Source organism: Nicotiana sylvestris, chromosome 6 (assembly GCF_000393655.2).
Source record: "Nicotiana sylvestris chromosome 6, ASM39365v2, whole genome shotgun sequence".
Taxonomy (NCBI): domain Eukaryota; kingdom Viridiplantae; phylum Streptophyta; class Magnoliopsida; order Solanales; family Solanaceae; genus Nicotiana; species Nicotiana sylvestris.
In genome coordinates, this window is record NC_091062.1 from 57,032,424 (window position 1) to 57,046,148 (window position 13,725).

The 13,725-nt window shown below is 35.0% G+C and overlaps 1 protein-coding gene across 1 annotated transcript; it reads right to left on the reverse strand.

Moving 5' to 3' along the window:
* Positions 1 to 2,214: 2,214 nt before the first annotated feature.
* On the reverse strand, positions 2,215 to 12,755 carry LOC104219768 (DExH-box ATP-dependent RNA helicase DExH10-like). The gene is made up of 16 exons (XM_009770497.2): positions 11,648 to 12,755; positions 11,060 to 11,374; positions 10,847 to 10,951; positions 10,694 to 10,762; positions 9,519 to 9,686; positions 9,367 to 9,438; positions 9,165 to 9,281; positions 7,664 to 7,888; positions 7,375 to 7,533; positions 5,497 to 5,586; positions 5,282 to 5,374; positions 4,744 to 4,897; positions 4,022 to 4,170; positions 3,854 to 3,949; positions 2,872 to 2,964; positions 2,215 to 2,586 (listed from the first exon to the last, which is right to left on the reverse strand). Exons 1-16 carry the CDS (start codon positions 12,701 to 12,703, stop codon positions 2,476 to 2,478), a joined length of 3,072 nt encoding a protein of 1,023 aa, XP_009768799.1. The 5' UTR covers positions 12,704 to 12,755; the 3' UTR covers positions 2,215 to 2,475.
* Between the last annotated feature and the right edge of the window lie 970 nt (positions 12,756 to 13,725).

Here is a 13,725-nt window from a genome sequence, read left to right on the forward strand (position 1 = left end):
TGAGCTTCTTTTCGCAATATTTCTTTGTCTATACTTAGAATTATTTATAAGCTACAATATATACATAATATACAATATATATACTACAAGAAAATATATAAGAGAATATATATACATAAGATACAATATAATATACTACAAGAAAATATATTATGCGAAAATATATACATAATATACAATATATATATACTACAAGAAAATATATAAGAGAATATATATACATAAGATACAATATAATATACTACAAGAAAATATATTATGCGAATATATATACATAAGATACAATATATATACATAAGATACAATATATTATGCGAATATATATACATAAGATACAATATATATACTACAAGAAAATATATAAGAGAATATATATACATAAGATACAATATAATATACTAAAAGAAAATATATTATGCTACAATATATACATAATATACAATATATATACTACAAGAAAATATATTATGCGAATATATATACATAAGATACAATATATATACTACAAGAAAATATATAAGAGAATATATATACATAAGATACAATATAATATACTAAAAGAAAATATATTATGCTACAATATATACATAATATACAATATATATACTACAAGAAAATATATTATGCGAATATATATACATAAGATACAATATATATACTATAAGAAAATATATAAGAGAATATATATACATAAGATAAAATATAATATACTTCAAGAAAATATATTATGCTACAATATATACATAATATACAATATATATACTACAAGAAAATATATTATGCGAACATATATACATAAGATACAATATATATACTAAAAGAAAATATATAAGAGAATATATATACATAAGATACAATATATATACTTCAAGAAGTGATATTTATGCATGACAATTTAGTGTTTTACTATTGTTTTGTTATTTTCTTTTTCATCAAGCACTTTAATAATTAGATATACATATATACTACATATATATTTTTAATATAGCCATGATACTACAAGAAATTGTCTAAAAAAAAAAAAAAAAAGCCCGCTAGGCCCGCGAAGCCCACGAGCCCGGCCCGTTAAGCACAGGACCATGTGGGCTTAGGCCCGTCACGGGCCGGTTCCACCCATTAGGCCCACGAAGCCCGGGACCGCCAGGCCCGGGACCGCCAGAGCCCGGGACCACGAAGCCCGGGACCGCGAGGCCCGGCCCGTTAGGCCCACTAAGGCCCAGGCCCGGGACAAAATACAGCATTAGATTGGGTACATCTCAAGGAGTTTGAATCTCAATTTGAGGACGACTTGATAGAGATTTGAGGTGGTTTGAACTGAAATTTGAGTCAACTTTGAGGTAGAAGATGAACATGGAAGAAGATGATATGTATATCTCACTGTGTATCTCCAATGTATTGTTTGTGTATCCGGTGTGTATTAAATGTGTATTGATATATATTTCCTATGTATCCATGTATACCTATGTATGAGATACACGTTAGATACAGTTGTAGAGAAATTTTCAAACTCAATTTTAACTATGAATTAGACTCCAAACCAGTCCAAATCACCTCCAATCTTCCTCAAATTTTATATCATTTATGTATTTTCTAACAAATTTTAACCATTTCCATTGAAAAATAAAATTGCCTAATTTTATAAATGTTGTATATCATTAATAACGAATTTTGACTTCAACCTAGTCCAAATCACCTCCAATTTCAAATTCCTTGTTTGTACGTTTTCAACGAATTCCAACCATACTCATTAAGAAAACCTTTTTTTACCTAAGTTTTTTTTTAATATTATAGATCATCTGTAACTTTTCATGGCTATTTTTGGTAAAATGACTTAATGGCTAACTGTTGAATAAGTAATATCTGTTTGTGGCTATTCCTGTAGTTTCCTCAAGAACCTACGAGGCATTTTTCTTTCAAAATTTGGGACACATATTACAGCTACCTGAGGAGTAAAATCCAAAATCACCAAAGGCATTATTTATTGGGCACAAAAATATCAAACATATTTGGATGATCCATAATCCTTCAAGTTGAAATGAGTATATCTTTGCATTATAATCTCTTGAAAGGTTAATATCGTTAAGGAGCGAGATGGTTAATATGTTGGGACGTCGGGGCACTGAATAAAGTCGTAATTCACGTATTTTGCCACTCTTGTATTTTGGCACCACTAACGATATTAATCTTCAAGATCTCCGAAAAAAGGAATGAAGCTCCACTAAAAAGTACCTTCTGGCACTAAATTGCTACTAAAGTGTATCACTTACAATCTTAATGAGACAGCAAGCTTATAGATTTGCAACATTCAACTAGACAAGGTATCACTAGAAATAAGACACCATTTCTTTGAAAAATAGGAAAATAATAAAAGAACAATCTGTCAGCTAGTCCCATAACAGGGAGAGAAACTACACAGCATTGATATACAGCTAGCTAATGAGAACTTCCAGCTCTGATCTACTTCTAAAATATCTCTTATAGATAGAGAGAATTTGCAAACATTATCCCTCGCCGAAGACTGTCACTTGCTGCACCAAATTTATTCTCTAAATCTGTTTCTCCCACAGCATGTGCAGCAGCTTTCAACTGTAAGTCCCAAGATAAAAAGTCTCAGAATTTGACTTTACAATTTAATAAGCCGGAGTAGCTGTTAGGTATAAGGGAAAGGAAACTCATATTTGTAAAAAATATTACAGATCTACAGGTGCCACTGACATGTTTGTTTACTGTAGCTTATTGAACAAACAAGTATAATCAAAAGAAAATTCATTAATGGTAGTCCTCTCCTGATGCGCTAAGTAGATGGCCATGAACAATGATACGTAATATCTCGTATTATTCATAAACATTACTGATGATCTAATCGGTTACCTGGTTTAAAAATTCATCAAGCCTTCTAGCCAGCCGTATGATGCTACCTTCAAAGATGTCCGTCATTTGTATAACCTCAGCGAAAGATGCACCCTACGAGAAAGTATATGCACATTAACAAAAGTTAGAGCAAGATGAAATCTCCAGTGTTTTCTTTTCTTTTAGGTTTTCATTGGGGCAGGGAAAGAGCCTAGTCAACTGTGGAAGATTCAAAGTAAGCCTTCTTGTTCCTATTAAAGGTATTTCAGGTAATTAGCAACCTCATTCATTTTTCTAGCAAAGGACCTCGGATGCAAAAAAGATGATCCCTTTGAAGATTGAACAGCTGATGTATCCATCACGTACTAAGACTGAAGGTGATTCGATCCATGTAAATTATGATCTTGGACCTTGAGCAAAAAGATGAACAAAACAAGAATACTACAAGAAGTTACAGCATAACCACAACCAACATTGTCCTAATTTAAGTGACATGGTTTCCTTTTTTGTCTGTCCCAAAATGATCAACACCCTTTTCTTTTTGGAAACTATTTAATTTTAGTATCCCCATTTACCCTTAATGATGTGACGTTGGAACCCCCATCATCACTCATTTAAATAAAAAGGAGAACTTTTGGTACTTCATATATCTGGTTTACATGTTAAAAGTCTTCTTAAATTTCTTAAACACCGTGCCCAATAAAACACTGTCACATAAATAAGACCAAGGGTGTACCTATCAACCAGGACGAGCAAACAATAAAGGAAGGAGGGGTGCTAGGGACCTTGTAAGGCAATGGTCAGCAAGATGATGTTCTATTAATGACAAAATTCTTTGAATGGAAGAGAATGCCAAACAGGCTTTAATTTCCAACTGCCTTGAGAGTTTGACTAGCAAGATGATGGTAACAGCATTCAACAAGATAAATCTGATACTCGTGCTGGGAAAAGGGCATGAATCATTTTGGGAAATAAACATGAAACGTGTATCTTTTTTTCTCACCTTTGACCAACAGTAAATAACATCCATTAAGAATGGTCGAACTGCTGCATCCACATATTCATCGACATTTATTTCCAACTTGCATTCGTTTTGTATCTGCAAAGTTTTGGTGTTATCCATCTTCTGACATGGAAATATAGAAGGTGTCATATTCGTCTTTCAACTCACCTCTGCTATTTTTCTTGCACTATCTTGTAGCTGTCGTAATGGTTTTGCAAGTTCATCTCTTAAAAGTATTTGTTCAGTTGATCTGTCGCCTGGGATAAAGCAACTTGCAAGAGCCGCAACTTGATGATGATTAAGATCATTGAATGTACCTGCCCACAAAATCATTCAAAACACCAGATATCAGCGATTAACCACCCACTCTTTGCACCACCAAAGGAATGCCACAAGATATTCCAACGCCTGGCCCCATGTCTCTCTGGAAATTAAACCACATTAAAAGGGCCTGATTACCTAAGGTGAAGTTACAGTGACCAGAGTATTCAAAATTCAGTTAGCAAAAGTATGCAGTTTTTGGGCTATACTATAGGGCTACAAGGAAAAATACAAGAATAAAACCTTTTTTTTTTAACTTCAGCAGATCTGTAAGTTTAAGTTCCAGAACAACCCATCATAATTGTACACAAATCTTCAACATGATCCAAGAAACGAGAGTAAAATATTTTATTTAGCTTCAGCAGTTCTATCAAGTTTAAGCCCCATGCAATAAACCATAAAAAATGCAAATCACTCAGGTTAATTTGATACAGTTTCCATTTTAAGATTCAAAGTTCAAAACAACATAGCCTTCATCTGATCTCATTTTTCAAAATGAAAGCTATTTGTTTCCACCTAAACAAAGAAGCTAGTAATTGCACAAAGAGTCCGAACAACAATTATATTACCATTAAACATCAATTCAGTCACAAGAAGTTCGTCTCCAGTGTCTATCAAGCAGGCTGCCCGTCCCTTCAATTGCACAACACCATCAGCATCAATGTGACCCAGCTTTTTTAGGACTTGGGAGCGGTTCCTAAGTTCATCCCGAAATTTTTGAAGCTGAAAAATTTGCCATATTTTGTTATAACTTCTAAGTAAATAAATTAGAGAAAATTCAGTAAAAAGAGCTATAATTGTTAAGTACTCTAAGGATCACTTACTAGAAAAGTTGAAGACATAGGAAAAATCTCAAAACTAAATATTAATAAAAGATGGATAAGCAAAATAGAGAAGCAATAATAATTAAATACTGTAACAAGAGAAGAATGAAAGCTAATAATTATGTGCCATGAGATAGACAATGTTAGAATTTTAAATGACAAGAACTTAAACCCGGCTAATGGATCAGACTTGACCCAGCCGAATTGAGAAAAAAAAATAAAGGAATAAAGAAAGGAAAAAAATTACTTTAGTGTCGACAAGCAAGCAACATAGGAGATTTACCTGTGAATCACGCATTTTTGACTTGAGCTGTTGAATTTCATGGTTCACTTCAGCCTTCCTCTGGAAACACTTAAGCTGATGTTCATTTTGTGACTGTCTCACATGTATGCAACAGAAAATGGCAAAAGCAGTGACAGTAAGTAAACTGTGATTTATAGATTTAATGTCTCATCACTGAATTAACAGATCATTCAATACCAAATTTCTTGTCATACCTTATGAAGTGGATGAGAAAACAGCTTTTTCTCGAGTTCTTCAATCTGGTTTACCATATCAACAACTTCAGGATCTTCAATGCCCATGTCCTACAAATTTAAGAATTAGGAAAGCACCAAACCCTTGTTTTAATCAGTGCCTCAAAGTTGAAGAATAAACATATAGTAAAAGATATACTAAAATGTTTTGCAAGGATCATTTCATAACCAGCAAACTCCATCATAGTAATGATTAACACAAGAAACAAACTATCACTTCTTGTTTTTCTCTGGGAATGGCAACATATTATATAATTGTAGCACAAAGGCTGTGCTAAGGCCATACATACAGATATCAAAAAGAGAACAAACTATTACTTCTTTTTTTCTTTTTTCTTTTTTCTTTTTATTTTTCTTTTTTTGAGAAGGTAACAGATTTCATTATATTAAAAGATAGTCCTTAGCACAAAGACTGCTAAGGAGTAAAAACAGTGTTACAATACCCAGAAAGTTGCAAAAACAATCTTGTAACAGCTACAAGGAACCAATGAGATCTACTAGAGATCTATATATCTCGTACAACGGTTTCTCTACACCAAAAGTAGAATAAAAATATACAGTTCAGCTTGATCCTTTGTTCAGAGTTAGCCAAATCTTCAAAGCATCTTGAGTTTCTTTCTCTCCAAATTGTCCACCAAATACAAACTACTACTTCTTGTGAAGCTAAACTTATGTGACAACCAAAGTAATATACAAACATAGAATTTTTTACCCATATCACAGAAGAACTGTTACTCAACTACATATTATGGAAGCTCTGTAATATGGAAATTGGCAATGAACTCAGCAACAAGATCAGACAATGATAACAATGGTCCGTTTAGCTTATTAAGATATTACTTTCCCCGCTTTACTCTTTTCTGTAATTTTTCTCTCACCTACATATTACGGAAGCTCTGTAATATGGAAATTGGCAATGAACTCAGCAACAAGATCATACAAAATGATAACAATGGTCCGTTTAGCTTATTAAGATATTACTTCCCCGCTTTACTCTTTTCTGTAATTTTTCTTTCTTTTATCTGTGATCTTTTATTTTCATATTTTGTTTTCTTTTTTGTGCTTTAAGGAGGCATCAGCTGTGAAACTTTTTCCTTTTGGATAAGTTATGAATTTTAGTATCTTACTAAAGAAACAAAAAGAAATGCACCAAAGGTGTATGTAGTTAAGCTGCAGAAGAATACAGGCCTATCTCTCATTTAAGGACTTGAAGAAATCAATTAATATATCTATGTGGTATATATCTCCCATTTTGCACTGAAATGCTATTGATAGGATTTTATTTTAGTGTCTATCCAGCCTAGTCGTAAAAGCATCAACTGAAAGAATTAATTGACAAATGCCTTACAAGTAGGTAGCTTGAACAACAATCACAGGGCGGATCAGTCACCAACATAGGACATCTTTTCACTTTGACTAACTGCTAAAGGCAGCTATATGATATTACCAAACCCTACAAACCAACACAAAGCATATAGAGCCTTCCTTGTTTCTTAAGACACCCCGTGCCATAATTTCTACTGCATTACAGTCAGATACAGTTTCCTATAAGCAATACTCATCTCCAGCTTTTGACTGCAGTTTTTGCTTAAAAATCACTAGCAATGTTCCTGACACACAGCTTTCTGTCAGTAAAATATCCCTATGAGCGACACGTAATTTAGGCTTTTGACCTTCGGTTTTTGAATATACATCACTAGCAATGTTTCTGACCCATAGCTATTATAGTCAGATAAATATCCTGGAACGAGAAAAGAGAGTATGCTCCTCAATGACCTGATCCTTTTTAAAATGACAAATTACAAATCAAGAATGAAACCAGCAACTGAAAATTCATACCTTTACAGGGTTAAGCTTCGGGAGGCCTTCGGGGAAACGTTTTTCAAGCTCCTGTACTGCAAGCAAAATACTTTGCCTCGCTTCCAAAGGCCGAAGATCAGAAGGAACAGATATTCTAAGCTTGCTGAGAGAAGAAATTAAGGGTAACTGAACAGGAACCTACAAATTGGAATGTTGTGTCATGTCCCAGAAACACACCCAAGAATACAACTATTGCTCATGATCCAATTCACTTGTGTGCAATATATGACTTCTAGAAAACTACAACACAGCAGTATTATGTACTCACCACATGCATTTCTCCCTTTTCCCCGGGACGAGGGGGACATGGTTTGGGTCGAGAACCATTTTCACTGGAACCCAGCGAGCAATGAAGTAAGGTATCCACAATATAGCCAGTGCCACGTGAAGCAGAGAGGGCAGCAGGCAAAGAACCCAATGCTGCTGGAGGCTTCTTCACCACATTGACCACAACACCCCAACCCCAATCTTTTCCACCTTCCCGTACCTTAACCTGCCATTAACAATGCAATGCTCAGTGTCCGTGCAAAAGATAAACATGAACTCTCTAATGGAGTTACCAAAAAGTGTATTAGGTGAATGAATTTCAAGTCAATACAAACAGCAATACGAACAAAATACCATAGAAGTCAGTGGCGGAGTGAGAATTTAAACAAAGGGATTCAAAAATGTCACACCCGGGATATGAACCTGTGACCTAAAGCATATCTTTAACCCCTCTTCCACTTACAAGAACTTTCCCTTATGTCAAGGGGATTCAACAGTTCAAATATAACCAAAAAAAAAAATATCTTTTGCCCTTTTGTGAAAAAGAAAATCCGACAAAGGGGATTCAAGTGAAACCGCTCCCCGATAGAAGCAACTTTAGCATGGACGGTTCCTCTTCGTGTGATTCACCATCTTTACTATGTTTGAAATGCACACAGACTAGCAGCAATGACATTTCATCAGGAGAAATGGACTCCTCTGTCTACTTATGCACTTCACTTTCTCAGTATGACTCGGATATAATCAAATATAGAGCATCTTGCAATTCAACATTGACCCATCATTTAAAGCTATAAACTTTTAACCTTACCTACTCAATGTCCCAACTACCATAACAGGTTCTGAACTTCTACTTTACCCTCCTAATATCCCAAATCAGGTTTTGGCAGGTGAAAGAGAGCTGTAATTAGACCAAGAAAAGGAAAATGTGGAAAAAAGAATCAAGAGAACTTCCTACTACTTGATTAATTACCAGCATGCAAGAAGGGTTACAAAGTAATTCTAAAATTAAATACAGAATATCCTAATGTATCACATAAAACATTCTATAATAATTTCCTTATTCAAGTTCAATTAATCCAGAAATGTGAATCTAGCATTCACGAGTAAAGTTTAAGAAGAAAGAATTCTAAGATATGTCAACATTGCAGTTGCAAAAGGCAATACAAGGGGCTTGCAGCTCATATCCCATTGGGGAAGCATACGTCCATGCAAACGGTTCCGGCTACCAATAGTAAGTAGCATTGTTACATATTTCATTTCAAAGTTTACCAGGATATGGCAGTAGATGAAAGGCCATGTACACTAACAAAGGGGAGGCATTAGCAATGTCAAAAAAAATATTTCCAGAGACTAAACACAGTTCAACCCAATGCATGAATTATCCAGAAAAGAAAAGGGAAGACAACCACTCATAGATTGGGTCGGAGAAGGGCCAAGTGACATATGTCCAGGTCAAGTCGGAAGTCAGCAGAATACTAGAGATGCCTACAACCACTTACCAGCCTACCAGGAAGAAGAAAATACAGAACCCTTTCAGGCCTTGTTATTTCAGCCATCAATTTTTTCTCAAATTGGGCAATCTCAAGCTTTAGTTTATGAAACCCTGCAACCTCAGCCTACAAGTTGAACAGAAGCTATTTTAGGATCTACTGCAGAAAAAAAGTCTATATTCTCGAATAAAAGGAAAAACAAACATTATACCTCCCCTGAGGCATCAAGCGTTGCAGCTTCTTCTTCCAACTTGGAAACCTTCTTCCCGATGTCAGGTAAGGCCTAACAAAGAGACAGTGTCACTGTCAATCATAGAATATAAAGTAGTGACATAGAAAATGCTGTTTTTTCTAAAAACGAACCTTTTCATACTGAAACTGGTGAAATGAGTTTTTGATAACATGCTCGGCAGTAAATTGACCTTCACTCCGGCTCATTAGATTCAAAATTGTGTAGTAACTCAGCCTAAAAGTGCTGACCAACGGAGCTGGTTTACCCAAAGCCATGTCCTTGAGGTTATCCATCTCCATCTGAAACCATCACACGATATGTAAGTTATCACTATAGAGCTAACACCATCACATAAGACTGTCCTAGACATAGTTAAGTATGCCTCATGCATAGGTGTACCCAGCAATAAGCAACACAAATTAACTACAGCTGTAGGAAGTGAAAAGAGGAAAGAGGAATTGGCTCCTGCCTTAGATATCCAGATCTGTTTTGCTTTACTAGCAGCAAGCAAGCTATAATACCACAGTATAGACCAAAACAAGGGTACGTTTTGACTTTCAGAAGAACTTTAATGACTAGGAGTGGGAGCCTGAAACGATGACCCAATTGCTGCAGGAGTTACATACTTCCTAGCTTCAGAACTTGGTAGAAAATACTCTATACTGGATAGGGGAAAAGGATGGAGTGTTTTTAGTAAAATCAGCTTACAGATTCCATACTGAAGCAATTTTATTTGACAAATCTTTTTCATCAAGCTGTACCTGAAAAAATCTTAGCAATGGGAAATGATTTGGAAGACTTCTTTTTTTCCCCTGAAAAACCTTGGCGGGATGAGTCATCCACTGAAGCTCCACTATAGTATTTCCATGTTTAGCATACTCTGGATTCTATCTAGAACTCAGGATAGAAGTTATGCAAGCTGGAGAATGAGAAAGATGGATCCCAGAAGGAAAGAAACTTGGAAGACTGCTTCTCACCCTTTCTAGTTTATTTGGAGAGAAAGGAATAGTAGAATGTTTGAGCAGTTGAAAGTTCATTGTGAAGGTCGAGTCAAAAACTCCCTTTTCTTCCTTCTGTATTTTGGTGTAAAAAGGATATTTTTGTTGTACTTATCAAAAAAAGAATATTATTTGTTGTATTTTGTAGAAGTGAGGTGCAATTCCGCCACCAACTTAGTATGAAATCAAAGAAATACTTTTGATTTCTCAAAAAAAGTAGAAGAAGAAAATAGACATAAATTTCAAGAAGACAGTAGCAGGTACCTAAGAAGATGCTTGCTTAGAGGATAATACTATTATTAACTCACCTGCTCATCAATCATGATAATGCAAATACCACGTTCATCTTTGCCACGACGTCCTGCTCTTCCACTCATCTGCATGAAAGAGAGATACATTATAATAATCAAAAGCTGAAAACAAAATATTGCTAATGTTGTGTATATGGAATTCGTGCTCACCTGTATATATTCACCAGATCCAATGTAACGATGGCTATCACCATCAAATTTTTTTACACTGGTAAACACTACTGTTTTTGCAGGCATGTTTAGTCCCATGGCAAACTGTTAAAAAATTTATTAGGAGGGAAAACAAAGGGGAAATAGTATAATCACCATCCTGTAATGATAAATTTAACACAAGCTAATAAGATATGCAAGGAATGGGGTTACCGTCTCTGTGGCAAAAAGAGCCTTTATAAGTCCTTCTTGGAAGAGAAGCTCAACAAGTTCCTTGATAACAGGAAGCAAACCAGAGTGGTGAACAGCAATCCCACGCTGAAGCAGTGGCAACATTAATTCAATTGCTGGCAAGTTTCTGTCTTCCTCACTCAAGCACGCCACTGCACTACGGAATACCTGCTCCACAGCTTCCTTTTCTTCTTCAGTATTAAAATCAAGTTTGGTCATAGACATTGCATGTTGTTCACATTCTCTTCTACTAAAACTGAATATAATCACTGGCTGAAACTTCCGTTCCATGATCATCTGAAACATTGAGAAATTAACCTTTTAGTTTATGTGATACTATTTGCTTATTAGTCCATCCCGAATAGGACACGTTTTCTGTATTTGGAAGCATCTATCTATAAACTGCTTATTTTACCCTCAATGAGAAGCTTTTATAGTCACACAAATATTATAGCGTGTTTAAGATTATAAGTTTCAAAAGCCCCTCTTTCTGTACAGTCAAACTATTATGCATAAATTGAAGCGGAGAGTGTATTATTTTAGCTAATCTTACGAGACTACACTGCACACCTTAACAATTTTGTAGATTTCGGACACACTACCAGAAGCAGAGCCACCTTTTCCAATTCTTCCACTAGCCTTTCCATTGGCGCTCCCCCGCAGTTTCTGCTTCGTAAAAGTATCTTGTAATTTCAAGAAATTGTCTTCCCTAAACTGCTCGTTATCATCAACCACAAGATACAATCCAGAACCACCCATAGGGAACACATAATGCTGCAGAGGTGTAGGCCGAAAATCGGTATACACCACATGACAAGGCTGCTTATGAATATTACAAATCCATTCAGCAAACTCCGTGGCATTCGACATGGTAGCCGAAAGGAACACCATCTTAATTTCTGGTGGCAAGAATATAATACTCTCTTCCCAAACTACCCCTCTCTCGCGATCTTTCATGTAATGTATTTCATCAAATATAACCCAAGCAACTTCTTTCAACACCTCAGAACCCCTATAAAGCATACCCCTTAAAATCTCCGTCGTCATCACCAAACAACTCGCATTCGGCGAGAGAGTGACGTCACCGGTCATTAAACCCACGTCAGAAAACTCGTGACTCAGCTCTCTGTATTTCTGATTGCTCAAGGCTTTTAAAGGTGAAGTGTAAATTACTCTCTGCTTATCCCTAAAAGACATAGCGATTGCATACTCTGCAACTGCAGTTTTGCCAGCGGAAGTGTGTGCTGATACGAGGACTGATTCCTTTCGTTCTAAACATGCTACGGAGATTTCTTGAAATGGGTCCAGCTTAAATGGGTAATTTTTGGCCATTTGACCGTTATAGATGGGGTTTGAGAGGGTACCGTGAAGTGATTCGTCATTGGTTGAAGTGTAATGACTGGGAACTGCTACCTCGTGCACGCAGGTTCTGACCGCGGCCAAATTTCGCCTTTTCGAAGCAGATTCTTGTGACGCTGCTGCTGCTTCGTGCTCCTCCTCTAGTTTCCGTTTCCCCAATGTTGGAGACGACGACTCCATTTCCAACTCTTTTTGGCTTAAACCCTCCTCCCGTCTTAAAATCTTTACCACAAACACACGGTGGTAAAGTTGAGATCCGCAGGGCATCTAGCCGTGCTTTCACATTTTTCACCGAGAAAATAACAACAATCATCCCTTAAGTTTGGGAGTTGGTTAAGTAGTCCCTTAAGTACCCCTATCTACTTTCAAATCATTATGTAGTATATATATATACTACGGAAAGGGGCTAAATATATATCTCTACTTTCAAATATTGTTTACATGTACCATTCGTTATATTATTAGGCTATATATACCTCTACCGTCATACTTTGGAACAAAAATACCCCTATTGTCATACTTTGAAACAAAAATATCCCTATTTTGGATGGAGTGCCACGTGGCAACACCAGATTAAAACGACCAATTTCTTTTTTTACCCAATCCGTTTTTAAAAAACCCACAACCCGACCCCTATTTTCGTTTTTTTCCATTTTTTTTAAAAATTTCAGTTTTTGAAAAACAAAAATATTTTGTTAAAAAAAATCTGTTTTTACAAATTTGTTTTTCTAGTTTTTACAAAACAAAATTCTTTTAAAAAACTGAAAAAAGGAAAAAAAAATCAAAAACGAAAATATTTTGTTGAAAATAATGTTTTCAGTTTTTAGAAAACGAAAATATTTTGTTAAAAAACGAAAATATTTTTTTTCTGTTTTATCTCTTTTTATCTCCATATTTATACACATTAATTTTGCTATATTACCCAAAATAACCCCCCCCCCCCCCCCCACACCCACCACTCTCTTCCTTCTTTTTCGTTTCATATGTTAAATAAAATTTCATATACCTTATAAAAAAAATCCTTTATTATAGAACCAAAGAAGCTAAAACCCTTTACAAAAAAAATTCAGTTTAAAACAAAATATTTTCGTTTTTTAAAAACTGAAAACATTTATTTCAACAAAATATTTTTGTTTTTGAAAAATATTTTTTTTCATTTTTTCAGTTTTTTTAAAAGAATTTTATTTTGTAAAAACAGAATTTTTTTTGTTTTATTTTTTAACAAAATATTTTCGTTTTTTTAAAAACTGAAATTTTTAAAAAAAAAAACTGGAAAAAAATGAAAATAG

Excerpts from the sequence above, each read along its gene's own strand:
- LOC104219768 (XM_009770497.2), bottom strand. The coding sequence starts at position 12,703 with ATGCCCTGCGGATCTCAACTTTACCACCGTGTGTTTGTGGTAAAGATT. Across the intron at positions 10,763-10,846 it reads GATCTGGTGAATATATACAG|ATGAGTGGAAGAGCAGGACG; the intron begins GTGAGCACGAAT and ends TCTTTCATGCAG. Across the intron at positions 4,898-5,281 it reads CAAAAATGCGTGATTCACAG|CTTCAAAAATTTCGGGATGA; the intron begins GTAAATCTCCTA and ends CAAATTTTTCAG.